Here is a 12,394-nt window from a genome sequence, read left to right on the forward strand (position 1 = left end):
ATACAGTATTTGTCTTTTTGTGTCTGGCTTGTTGCAGTTAGTGCGTGTCCTCAAGGTTCATCTATGTCGTAGCATGTGTCAGAATTTCCTTCCTTTTTACAATATTCCATTGTATGGATAGACCACATTTTGTCTATCTATTCATCTGTCAATAGACATTTGGGTCATTTACACCATTTGGCTATTGTGAATAGAGCTGCTACGAACGCCCGTGTACAGGTATCTGTTCAAGTCCCGGCTTGCAGTTCTTCTGGGTCTATATCCAGGAGTAGGATTGCTGGGTCATGTGGTAAATCTGTGTTTAATTTTTGGAGGATCTGCCATACTTTTTTTCACAGTGGCCACACCATTTTACATTTTTCCCCTCCCCCAGCCCATGGTGCATAAGGGTTCCAATTTCTCCACATCCTCACCAATAGTTGTGGTTTGTTTTGTTTTGTTTTTAAAGATTTTATTGGGGAATTGGAGAAAGGGGAACAGCCAATTTGTTGTCCTTCAATCTTAGTTGTGGAGGGCACAGCTAGCTCAGCTCCAAGTCCAGTCGCCATCTGGCCGCCCCGTCAGCAGCTTGCGGCTGCTCAGCTCAAGGTGCCATGTCCAGTCTTAGTTCTGGGTGGGCATAGCCCACCCATTCCATGAGGGAGTCGAACCAGCAACCTTGTTGTTAGGGGCACATGCTCTCAGCAGCTGAGCCATCCTGCCTCCTGTTGGCAGCTCAGCAGCAGCTCAGCTCAGGCACAGCTCACTGGCCCATGTGGGAATCAAACCGGCGACCTCATTGCTCAGAGCTCGCACTCTTAACCAAACTGAGCCACTCGGCTTACTCTAGTTGTTTTTTTGATAATAGCCATCTTAATGGCTATGAAGTATCCTTTACATTTGAGCATCATAGAAAACAATTGTAGTGAAGCCCATGTGAAGTTTGGAAGAAATCCGACAGAGAGGGAGGGTGCGAACACGATGGACTCCAGCTGCCCACAGTCCGGTCGCTTCATTCCTCCAGCTTCGGTTTCCTCGTCGGTAACATGGGGTCATAACAGGACCTACCTCTTTAGATCACGAAGGGGGCAAAATGAGATATTTCATGTAAAGCACTTGGCCTAATGCTTAATAAATAAATAGTTCTTTTTATTCTTAGCTTTTGAAAGTTCTCAAAGTGGGCCAGAGTGAGCCTTAGCACCTCTAGATTTTTGAATTGATGAAGAGAACACAGTGCAGAGGGAACTCTCTGGTATTGAGGCTCAAGAAGGAATCTATTTGCACAAACAACATTAATGGAAACAAAAAGGAATTTTAAAATAAAAAGGAGACCGGCCGAGTGGCTCGTTGGTTAAGAGTTGGCTTGGGAGTGCGAGCTCTGAGCAACAAGGCCTGGTTCGGATCCCACATGAAAGGCCAGTGACGCTGCGCCCTCTACAGTTAAGATGGTGCACAACAGCTCGACCTGGAGCTGGGCCGCTATGAGTAGCTGGCGACGGTGTAGGCTGCAGCGGTGCTGCAGGGGGCTGCCGTGAGTTACCGTGAGCAGTCAGCAGCCGGCGTGACCTGCCGTGAGCCGCTGTGAGTGGCCGTCCAGTGGCCGGCGACTGATCTGCCTCACCCGGGAAGAGCTCAATGATAATAACCAACATGGGCCAGTGAGGTGATGTCCTCCACAACTAGACAAAAGGACAGCAACTTGTCTGTTCCCCTTCCCCGATTCCCCAATGTTGTTCTCTCCCCCGATTTCCCAATAAAATCTTTGAAAAAATAAAACAATAAAAAATAAAAAGGATTGTAAAACTTTACTAGCAATTCCACCCCAGGCCTCCAAAACTTTTTTTTTTTTCATTTATCTCTTTTCTCTTCCAGACCTTGACCATTGTGTAAACAATCTTTGCTATTGTCACAGCCTTGAATAAAAAAAGATATCCGGTCTGCCACCAATTCCCAACAGGATTTTCATAGGTGCTTTCCCTTTCCTGGGCAGACCTCCCAACCCCCCAATTTAAGAGCTGCAGAATAACCCCTTCCATGTCTCTGAGATACTTTCACCTTTTGTGGAGGGTGTGGATTATTTCTAGGTTTCTGCTACTGTAGTCATGGCAACCATCTTGATCACAAACTCAGGACGAGTGGCATGCTGGGATTTCTGTGTCACTTGTGGCGTTCTGGGCAGACTGGGAACTGGAGATCTGGTCACTGGAACTCTGGTTCCAGTTGTGACTTCTATGACATTTCAAATAGCTTACAAGCCCTGGGTTTTTACAGATAAGGGTTATCACCCTACAGCCAGGGTGTGTTTTTGCTACACTTGGATAATTAACACTGCCGTGGACATTTTCATGTATGTGACTTTGTCTTCTTTTAGATTCCTTCTACAGGATAAGTTTTTAGCAGTGAGATTCCTGAGTCGAAAATAAATGAATGTTTTTGGGGGTGGGGTGTATTTGGGAAAAACAATCGATTTGTAGTCAGAAGTGTCCAATCGTCGCTCTCCTTTTCACTGGCATGTGATCTAGCTCATTTTCTGAACTGTTTTCCTCATCTGTAGAATGGTGGTGATAATTTGAAAAGCACAAGGTTGCTGTGAGTATTAAATGGGAGAAGGCAGAAGGCGCAGAGCCACTTACTTAGTATGGTGTCTGACTCTTGATGGAGTCTCAAAAATGTTAGTTGAAAGTGAATATTGCCAAATTGCTTTTACCATGTTTTCCCGAAAATAAGACCTAGCTGGAGAATAAGCCGTAGCATGATTCTTCCAGGATATGGAGGGCACGCACCCCTCACATGAGGGTTTTATGAGGGTTTCAGGGATAAGGGTGCCTTTTTCACAAACTCTTTCAGCTTAAAATATTCAGTATGCCAAGGTGCCATATTTTGGCACCTGAAATCAAGCGAGGGCTTATTTTCTGGCTAGGTCTTATTTTTGGGGAGACAGGGTATAACGTACATTGCCCCTGGGAGGAGATGAGCATATTAATTTTCCCATACCCATGCTTGCATTAGGATATTATCATTTTCTTCTCTCAGGGATGCTCTCCCTTCAGGTAATTTTTGCACACTGACTTTATGTCTGCAGTATGGTATGAGACCCTGGGGTTACAGCTGTGAATGGGACCCAGGACCCTCCTGGCCAGGAGCTCCCATTCTGGTGGACGGAACAAAGGCAGTTACCACGTGTGTGACCATTGCTAGGCTGGGGCAAAGCACCAAGAGTTACATACCAGAGCACAGAGGAGGTACCTGAACCTGCCCTGGGGCATCAGGGAGGGCTTCCTGGAGGAGGTGGCAGCTTGGAGCTGAGAATCGAGGGATGGATAGAGATCAGCCAGACAGAAGGAAGTGGCAGTGTTGTGGTGTGCAGGCAAGGAAAAGCACAGTGTCTTGTGACCTGTCTGAGGGTTCATTGTGCTGAAGTCAGTATGTGAGTGTGAGTGAGAGACAAGACAGGTTGATGGGAGGCGTCAGTCATGAGACTAAAGATGGTGAGCTGAAAAGGAGCTGGACCTTGCTGGGCCTCAAGGAAGGAGTTTGATTTTTTTTTTTAACTTTATTGGGGAACAATGTTTTTCCCAGGACCCATCAGCTCCAAGTCAAGTTGTTGTCCTTCAATCTTAGCTGTGGAGGGTGCAGCTCAGTTCCAAGTCCAATCTCCATTATCAATCTTGTTGTGGGGGGCACAGCCCACCATCCCATGTGGGAATCGAACTGGCAACCCTGTTGCTCAGAGCTCGCACTCTAACCAGGTGAGTCACCTGGCCGCCCCAGGACTTTGATCTTTATCCAGAGGGCAGTGGGGAGACACTCATAGGCTTTGCGCAGGGTGGGTGACATGGTGGCATGTGCATATCAAAGAATCACTCTGGCTGTTGCTAGAATAGAGTGGTGGTGGCTCCAGCAGAGAGGCATCTGGGCGAGGAGGCAGATTTTATATGTCCTTTCCCAGTGAACTTTCCCCTGGCCACTCCCTCTTTTATTGCCCCTTAGTGAACATTCTATATATGTTGCTTATTTATGTTGTTTACTGTCGGTTCCCCTCTTCTTGATTGTTAGCTCCATGGGAACAGGGCTTTCGAGATGTTTTGTCCCCAGCACTTGGTCCAGAGCCTGGCACAGAGTGAGTGCTCAGTCATTTCATATTGGAGTGAATGAAGGAATGAGCTAGGGCTGCAGCCATGGGGGTGGGGCGGCGAGGACGCCTGCGGTCCAGGGACATTAGACATTGGGCCCTTTCCATCTTGGGCCCCTGGGTGGATGAACTGCACACTGTTCCTGCAGCCTGGCTAAGTTTGGGAGGACACGGGCATGCCCTGGACCCTTCGCACAGCACACCCCACGCATTTGCAGACTTGGGGGCCCAGGTCCCATTCCGGAAGACCCTGGAAGGTGTCAGGACTGGCTCGCGCCCCTTGCCAGATGGTGGCATTCCCAGGAAACAGTACGCTGAGACCGTTGAGTGAATGACTGGTAAGCTCCACAGATCCGATTTAAGGGTGTACTTATGAAGGATCAGCAACAGCTGTGAGAATGAAGCAACGCCTCTGAATCTGAGCGAAAAGCTGCCCAACTGTTTGGTTTTGAATGGAAGTGCTTCTCTTGCCTTATCCCTGAGTGGTTCTCTCGGATTCCCTGGGAGACTGTGAGCTCCACGGCTCTACCCCCAGCGTCCAGCCCAGAGCCTGGTTTCCGGAAGGAAGGTCGGAGGATGGACACGAATGGATGAAGGATCCTGAGTGATGCCTGTCTAATTTCAGCAATTATCAGCCTTGGTGATTCAATTCCCAGGAAGAATGCTTTTCCCTCAGTGAAACTATGGGAAATGGGAATTTTAAACTTTGCAAATCAATTAGGGAGAACAAGCCTATGGACTTGGCAGATTTAGCAAGAGCAGAGATACACCCATTGCTACCCCCACTGCTTGAGGTCAGACTGACATCCTCTGTCTCCTGGTCCACTGCAGCCTCCTGATGTCCTAGGTCAGCCATGCTCCCCATCTGTCCTCCGTGCCAACCTCCACAATGATTAATATACATAAAACCACAGATGGCTCTCACTTAGTGCCCCTTCTGTCTCCAGGGAGCTCTGTTTACCTGGCTTTGGCCCTCGTGCTAATACATTTAAAAAGAGCAAGCAAGGCCGCCTCAGGAATGCACAGCACCTGCCACTGTATGAGTGGGCTTCCGAAATGTTCTGAACGAGACTACCATCTCTTAAATTAAGCATAACATATGTGCTGCATTTAAAGTAAGGTTTTAAAGCATATGTTTCGATAGGTTTCATTGCAGTTTACAACAGGTGACATGAAAACCTGAGAATCATGGAGTTCTCTAGGTTTGGGAAAGACTTCAAAATATCATTTAGCCATTCACTATGGTGGGTTAAAAACATTTTTTTCCCTTTGTCCGTTGATTTATTAATTAATTCATGGATTCGTTCGTGCAACCGTATTTACATACCAGGCATTTTTAAATGGAAACTTGAGAGGAAGCCCAAGATGTTAAGCAGATGACAGACAACAGAGACACTGCTCTGGTTAAGAGGGGTGCGGACGAGGGGTCTTTTCTCTCTTGTCTTTCCCTGCAGTCTGGCTACTGAGGTGGGTTCAAGGATTCCCCAAATAGGGTGACCTTTGTGTACCATTGATCCTATTTCAGCAAGTTGCTCTTGGTGACTCCGTTACCAGGAAAAGCCATACCGAGACGCATTCGTCCCACATTTGTGCAGATGAGCTGGTGCCAGTGCGGAGTGAATATGGTCACAGCATGTGTCTGACAGTGGCCTGTCCTAGACAGCGGATCTCCTCCCTGTGGCTTCACTGAAATGGGTGGGGCCTCTTGGTGGGGTACACAGGTTGAGCTTCCGGCCACACCCTTCACAGCTCTTTGGTTCTGTCATCCTGTAGCAGTTGACCTATGACCACTCCAAAGCTTGCCAGATCCTGAGAATCTCATCTTATTGAGAGTTATGAGACTCATGGCACTTACATTTATTCAGAATCTTAGAAGAGTACTCAATGGGTGCGGGAGAATATTTCTTCGTTTACTTATTCACTCAGTAGTTGTGTAGTTGATGCTATTATATGTCCGGCTACTGGGCTGACCTCCGGGGATTCAGGGTGCCTTCTGGGGTCTTACCAGTGAATGGGAAAGACTGATGTGAATGGAAGGATCGTGCACTAGTAAATGTAACTGCGTAGCTAGGATGAGTCCTGCTGAGTATCGGTGGGGTTCTGTGGACATGTGAGAAGGAGATTGTACTAGGTTGGAAGGGTGCAGAAATGCCTGCGCTATGATATTAGGGGTGGGCTTGTGTCTGTGTGTGAGTGGGAGGAGTATCCCAGAGAGCATGCTCAGCATGTGCAAAGGCCCTGAGGAGGCGTTTGAGAACCTCCAAGTGATGCCATGTCCAAGTACTGCTGAGCAGGAGGAGATCCAAGAGAAACACAGCTTCCCATGTTCAGACAGCACCGTGAGTATTCAGAAGTCACCTCCTCTAAGTCTAGAGAGCCTTCTGGAACTATTGCTCCCAATTCTAGGCACTGAACCCTCCTTTGCTTGCTCCCCTTTGTAAACTACGATGGTTATTGCACGGAATTGCCTGTGTGTGTTTCTTACACAAGACCGTGAGTTCCCCAAATGCAGGGCACATCTCTGTGCACATAGCAGGTGCTCAATAAACATGTATCAGAGGAACAGGGTCGAGTTTTATTGAGCACCAGTTGTGGACTCAGCACTCTTTATGCACACATATATATAAAGCTGCAATATTAAAAAGCTGAAAGGAGCATGAGTTTGACAAGCTGGGGAGATGCCAGCGGATGCTATTGGCGCGCCAAAGCTTTTGCGCCGTCTGTGCCCATATTGCTGGAACTCGGGAACGGAGGCTGTGGTCCTGTGTCTTTCCAGACCTGCCGACACTCGGCCTGTGGGAACGAGCCTCCCCTCCCCTGCCAGCTTCTGCCATGGGAGTGTGAGGACAGCCCTGTTTGCAATGAGATGTGACACTGTTGGCTTTTTCTGGCGGTCACACATCCCCAGCCAGGGCCTGCCAGCTCTGGTAAGTGGGGCTGGAGTGTCCAGGGGGTGGAGGGTGCCGGTGGGTTTTGCCAGGGAAATATCTTTGTGTCCTTTGAGTCCTGTTATTGTCCTGTGTCTCATGTCCAGGCTACATATGTGTCCCAGAGCAGGGTTTCGAGAGGTCATGGGGGGTGGCTCTAAAGCCCTGATTTGGGGCAGGACCCCCGGGCACCTTAGAACTCTGCCCAGCATCCTTGCAGGAAGAATTTTCGCATTCTCTGATTGCCCGATTCTTCATATCCATCCCTCTCTTCTGCCTCTAACATGTCTAGACAGTGTTCTTCAGTTTGAGGAGAAGGAATCAGTTAGCACCATCAAGCGTGTAAGGAAGAGAAATTATCAAAAGCCGTCTGCCTTTCCTGCAAGCTGCTGAGTGAGTCAGAGCCGGGGGCAGCGGTGTAGGGCCCCAGGAAGGGAAGCAGGAGGCTTGCATTGAATTAAAATACCTTCTTTTAGTCCATCGAGATCAGGGCAGGCTTGGGGCAGTTTTGTGGGGGAGATGGAGAGGGGACGGTGAAAGGGAACACTGCCATGAAGGTGGGAGCAGGGTGGGGAGTAATCAAAAGTGGGGAGTAATCAAAAGCCATGACTAGTCTGGCACTTTTTAAGACCAAAAAGGAATAAGACAGAATTTTTTAAAAGGCAGAATTGATGACTTGTGGACTTGAGGTCATCAGGTTTTAGCTGTGTGATATAGGCAAGTTGGGTGACCTCTCTGGGCCCTTTCCCTTTACCTCTGTAATGTAGATACCCATAGTCCCTGCTTCTTGGGATTGTTGGAGGATTAATGAGAGAGGTGGGCACCTGCCTTGAGAGAGCAGATCATAAGCTGGATGAACAAGGGGCTCACACCCGAGCTGCAAAATGGGGTCTGATAATAACTGTACCCACCTCATAGGGTTGTCAGGAGGATGTGATTTATAAAACACAGGAAGCACTTGGCTTACCTTGAGGCCTCACTCCTGCTACGCCCTCGTTAGCTGTTACTCTCATTGAGACAATGACCCAGACATTGACTGAATTTTAAATTTATGGGTATTTTGTTTGTTTGTTTGTTTGTTTGTTTTTTGAGCAGTTTCTTCTCTATTTCGGATGTTCTTAATCCCCATGGATCCACAACTGTAACCATGGCCACGCGGGTCGAGGTCGGCTCCATAACTTCTCTGACCGGAGTCCCTGGCCTCGGGGAGATCACCAAGGAGGAGACCCTGAAGCGGTCCTACTACCGTCAGACTGCCGACACCTCTGGGGCCCCCTCAGCACGGCTCTTGGAAGGAAAGAGTCCCCTTAGGAGCACGGCCCGCTTACTTCCTCTGCCGAGACTCGCCCCCAAACCCTTCTTCAAGGAGAAAGCCCCGGATGTGAAACCCTCCCTTGTATCTTTGCGGCCCAGCCCAAGCAGGCCTTCTCCTTCCAGTGGGCCATCCCAGGACGTGGTGGCACAGGATCTGGGTGACAGGATGCCCAGCTTGGTGGGGCAGGAGGCGGGGAGCGGCGAGAGCCTGAGGAGAAGCTCGTCTCTGTTCAATAAGGCCGCATTTTTGCGGTCCAGCCCTAACACCGTGATTCTCTTTGAAACCACCAAAGCCGGCCCTGCTCTGGGGAAGGGGGTCAGTGAAGGGGCTCAGGAGGCCAACGCAGGCGTGTCTCAGGAGTCCCCGTCGGGCTCCCGGCCTGAGGTGGCCACCAAGCCCACCCTGCCCGCCCAAAAGCCCCGGGGGACCCTTCCCCGACCGGCCTCCCTAACGCAGGACACAAGGCAGCCTGCCACCCAAGAGGAGACAGGCCCAAACGAGCCTCTCTCAAAGGCCAGTAGTATGGAGGAGCCTAGGCCTTGCCTGAGAAGAAGGCCTGCATCGGCCATTTTCACCGAATCCATTCAGCCTCAGAAGCCAGGCCCAGGTGGAGCTGCTACGGTGGGAAAGGCGCCCCCTACCCCTCCTGAGAAGACATGGGTGAGGAAACCCAGGCCTCTGTCCATGGACCTCACGGCCCGGTTTGAGAGCAGAGAGGCCTTGCTGAAGAAGGTGGCTGACGAGGCCACAACAGGTCCCACCGCCCAGCGTCGGGGGACCGAGAGGCCCAGCCCGGAGCCCAAAGTGGATGGGGAGTGTTTGATCAAAGCAGAGGCTCCCCTTCCTGACCCAGATTCCGACTTCCTGGAGGTAGCCAAGAAGGTTCGAGAACGGAAGGAAAAGATGCTTTCTAAGCAGGTGGAACTGGGCAGCCTCAGGACTGCTGGGGGCTCAGCCAGGGGAACCCCCACAGAGGACCAGAAGCTAGGGGAAGAGAAAGCTAAGCTGGGTGGGGAGCCAGAGAAGGCACCCGAGTCCCCTTCGCCCAGGCTGGGAAAAGGCGAAGAAATAGCCGAGATCAAGAGCAGAGCATCTAACGGGGAAACCCGGGCACGGGCAGAGTGGACATCGAGGGGCAGCGTCAAGAAGCGCCTCAGCCTGTTTGGGGAGGAGAGCATCTTGGCCTTGGCAGTGGGGTCTGAACCTCCAGTTGCCACTGCTGAGTCCCCATTGGCTGTGCCAGAGACAGAAAAAGCAGGCGTGAGCGTCCAGGAGCGGATCAAAGGCTGGGCCACGGAGAGCTCTGAGGCCAAGCCGGAGGTCAGGAGGAAGGCGTACAGGGCACGGCCCCTGTCAGCGGATTTGACCAAAGTGTAAGTGAGAAAGTCCCAGGGGCTTCATTTAGTCCTCAAGCTGCCTCAACCTGCCAAGCAGAGGTCCTTCTAGGAAGGGAACCACAGGGCGCCAGGCTCCATGCTGGGCACCTTACACCCCCTGTCTGGGTTTACCCACAGGCCTGAGAGGAAGTGGGGATATCGTCCATTCCTCAGGTGAGATGTGTGCCAGCAGTGAGGCCAAGGAGCTCGGTTTTATTGTCTCATCTCATCTTTGTACTTGATAGGGGGAGGCATTGTGCCCATTTCACAGATTCGGATAGGAAAAGTGATGTACTGTGAGGAAGTCAGGAGCCCCATGTAATTCCAGCTCAGCCTGTCTCCGTAGCTAAGCTTTCTTTTCCTAAAGTCTGAGGACATTTAATATATGGCCGAAACCTCCATGAATGGCCCCCAAAATAAAATCAGATGGGCCAAGATAACTTGGGCAAGTCGCCTCCCCTCTTGAACCTCGGTTTCTTCATCTCATGATCCTAAGATTAAGGTAAAGACCCAGAGACACAAAGCTGGAAATCGCTCTGCCCATGGGAAGCCCGTAATTCATTGTAGCTCTAAGTGATATTATTAATCCTGTTAGTTAATAATGATTTTCTGAGCTTGCCTAGCCTCTGACACCTCTTGCTCTTTTGTTTTTCCCACAAGTGGCTTCTGGGTTACAATAGGGAGATGCCACTAGGTGTGTCCACCAGCTCAGTAATGACATGGGTGCCACTGACATACTTTGCTGGGGATGGCGCTTCCTTCCAGGGGGCAGGACTGTTGGGTAGGCTGCCCTCCCAGCCCTGGGAACTAGGGCAGCCAGCTGGGCCAGAATTAGACCGGTGGCTCTCAGCATTTAGAATCACCTGGAAAAAAACCCAGTGCCTGGGTTCCGCCCCCAGGGACTCTGATTCAGTTAGTCTGAGGAGGGGCTCCTATCTTGGTAGTTTTTAAAAGCTTCTCACGTGAATCTCATGGGCAGGCCCGAGAACCCGAGTTCAGATAACAGAGAAAGGGGCGCCCACGCCAGGGACCTCACATGCTTTTTCCTCCCTGCGTCCTCACAGTGCCTCGGGTTATTCCCATCTGACAGATGGGGAAACTGAGGCTCCCAGTTTAGAAACAACTCATGCATGGCCTCATGCCTCCCAGGAGGCTGACCTGGGATTGCTGAGTATAGGTCAAGTTTAAGTGGTTTGGTTTCTCTCCCCTCCCTTTTCTCTGCAGCCCCCAGCTCTGAGCTAATCTTTACGCATCCACTCCAGGGTACTTTTCAGAGATGGAAAAATTCTAGCCCCAGAACACCCCTTTGTCTCTCTTCCCTTTCACAAGTGGGGAAACAGGCCCGGACAGCGACTTGGCCAAAGTCACGTGGAGAAGCAGAGACAGGCCCATGCCCCCACACATTCCATGACAGCCCACTGCCCCTGAGTCCCTTGTCTAGCATGCAGCGGGGCTGCTGTTTGTGCCAGTGGTTGCTAACAAACAGCCATTAATTATCCCTCCTGGGGCATCCTCAGTCTTCCCTGAACGCCCTCATGTAGCTATTAGGGCCTTGGGTAACCTCTTATCTGCCCTACAAAAGGCCACGGGGAGGTGTTAATTATCCCCGTTTTATAGATGAAGAGACGGAGGCTCAGGTGAGGTCACAAGCCTGACCCAAGCTCCCACAGTGGAGAGGTAGTAGAACTGGCACTAGCACCCCGGTCTCTTCACCCAAGCCTGGAGCTCCTGCTAGTCCAACAATGCTTTGTTTAAGGTAGGCTGTCCCCACCAGGTCCTTCTTAGTGGTTTGGTGATCGGAAAAAGAAATGTCTTTTTTTCAAAGCAAACTGGGCAGTGCTGCTTTGATGAGCTCAATGCTGACTTCACCCCTGGGTCCCTGAGCTAGTTACGGGGTGTGGGCTGGAGGGAGTCACAGCTACTGGGCCCTTGCAAATCACGTGGATCTCTTTACCAGGTTTTCAAGTTCAATTTCAAGCAATGGAGTCAAGTATGAGAAGTGTTCGGAGCTGAGTGGCGAGCTTGCTAAGGAACCAAGAGACAAGGTAAGGAGCTGTTGTGTTTGGCACATTTTTTTTTTCCCCCCAGTGGGTAATTATACTTACTGGAAAAAGAACTTTTATGATCTGCAAGATCTAGGAAAGAATCAAAAGACTCTTATGAACAATCAAAACAGTTTTTCCTTTAAGGCATGACTTTTAAAGTTCCTCCTGGTCTGATGGCTTGCAAGTCCCTGTTCCATGGTGTTAAATGCTGTTTACAAATGTAACTGCCAGGTGTTCGTTTTTTCATTGTAAAGAGTAGGAGGGACATGGCTTTCCTCTGTAAGAATCCTGCTTTATTAAGAAATTAACAAGAACTTAAAAAATGTTACTAGAAACCCCCTCAGCTTCCCCGATTATGGTCCCGGCTTCGTTCCCCACTGGTCACCTACAGAAGGAGGGAAATGACCAGCAATTAAATTGCTCAAAAGGTATTTTTATTTAGTCCAGTTCATCAGAAAAAGCTCATAAAATAACCCCTAGGTATCACTGGTTTGTGGTTGATGCTTTCTGCAGAGTTTTAATTTTTGAAAAACAGCTTTATTGAGGTATAATTGACATACAGTAAACTGCACATGTATAAAGTGTAACAAGTTGATGAGTTTGACGTATATAGGTACATA

The 12,394-nt window shown here is 49.8% G+C and overlaps 1 protein-coding gene across 3 annotated transcripts in view; it reads left to right on the forward strand.

The window, feature by feature from the left end:
• KIAA1671 (KIAA1671 ortholog) overlaps nucleotides 1-12,394 on the forward strand; it is a 183,703-nt gene that overhangs the window by 8,066 nt on the left and 163,243 nt on the right. For 2 of the 3 annotated variants that reach the window (XM_019663958.1, XM_019663956.1), the window contains exons 2-3: nucleotides 8,134-9,726; nucleotides 11,687-11,774. In XM_019663958.1, the coding sequence (XP_019519503.1) occupies nucleotides 8,186-9,726; nucleotides 11,687-11,774 (1,629 nt within the window). In that variant the 5' untranslated portion in view covers nucleotides 8,134-8,185. Of the gene's footprint in view, nucleotides 1-6,845; nucleotides 7,039-8,133; nucleotides 9,727-11,686; nucleotides 11,775-12,394 lie in introns of those variants that run through there. The other variant, XM_019663957.1, reaches the window with a different exon arrangement.

The sequence above is a fragment of the Hipposideros armiger genome, unplaced genomic scaffold, assembly GCF_001890085.2.
Source record: "Hipposideros armiger isolate ML-2016 unplaced genomic scaffold, ASM189008v1 scaffold_411, whole genome shotgun sequence".
Lineage (NCBI taxonomy): Eukaryota > Metazoa > Chordata > Mammalia > Chiroptera > Hipposideridae > Hipposideros > Hipposideros armiger.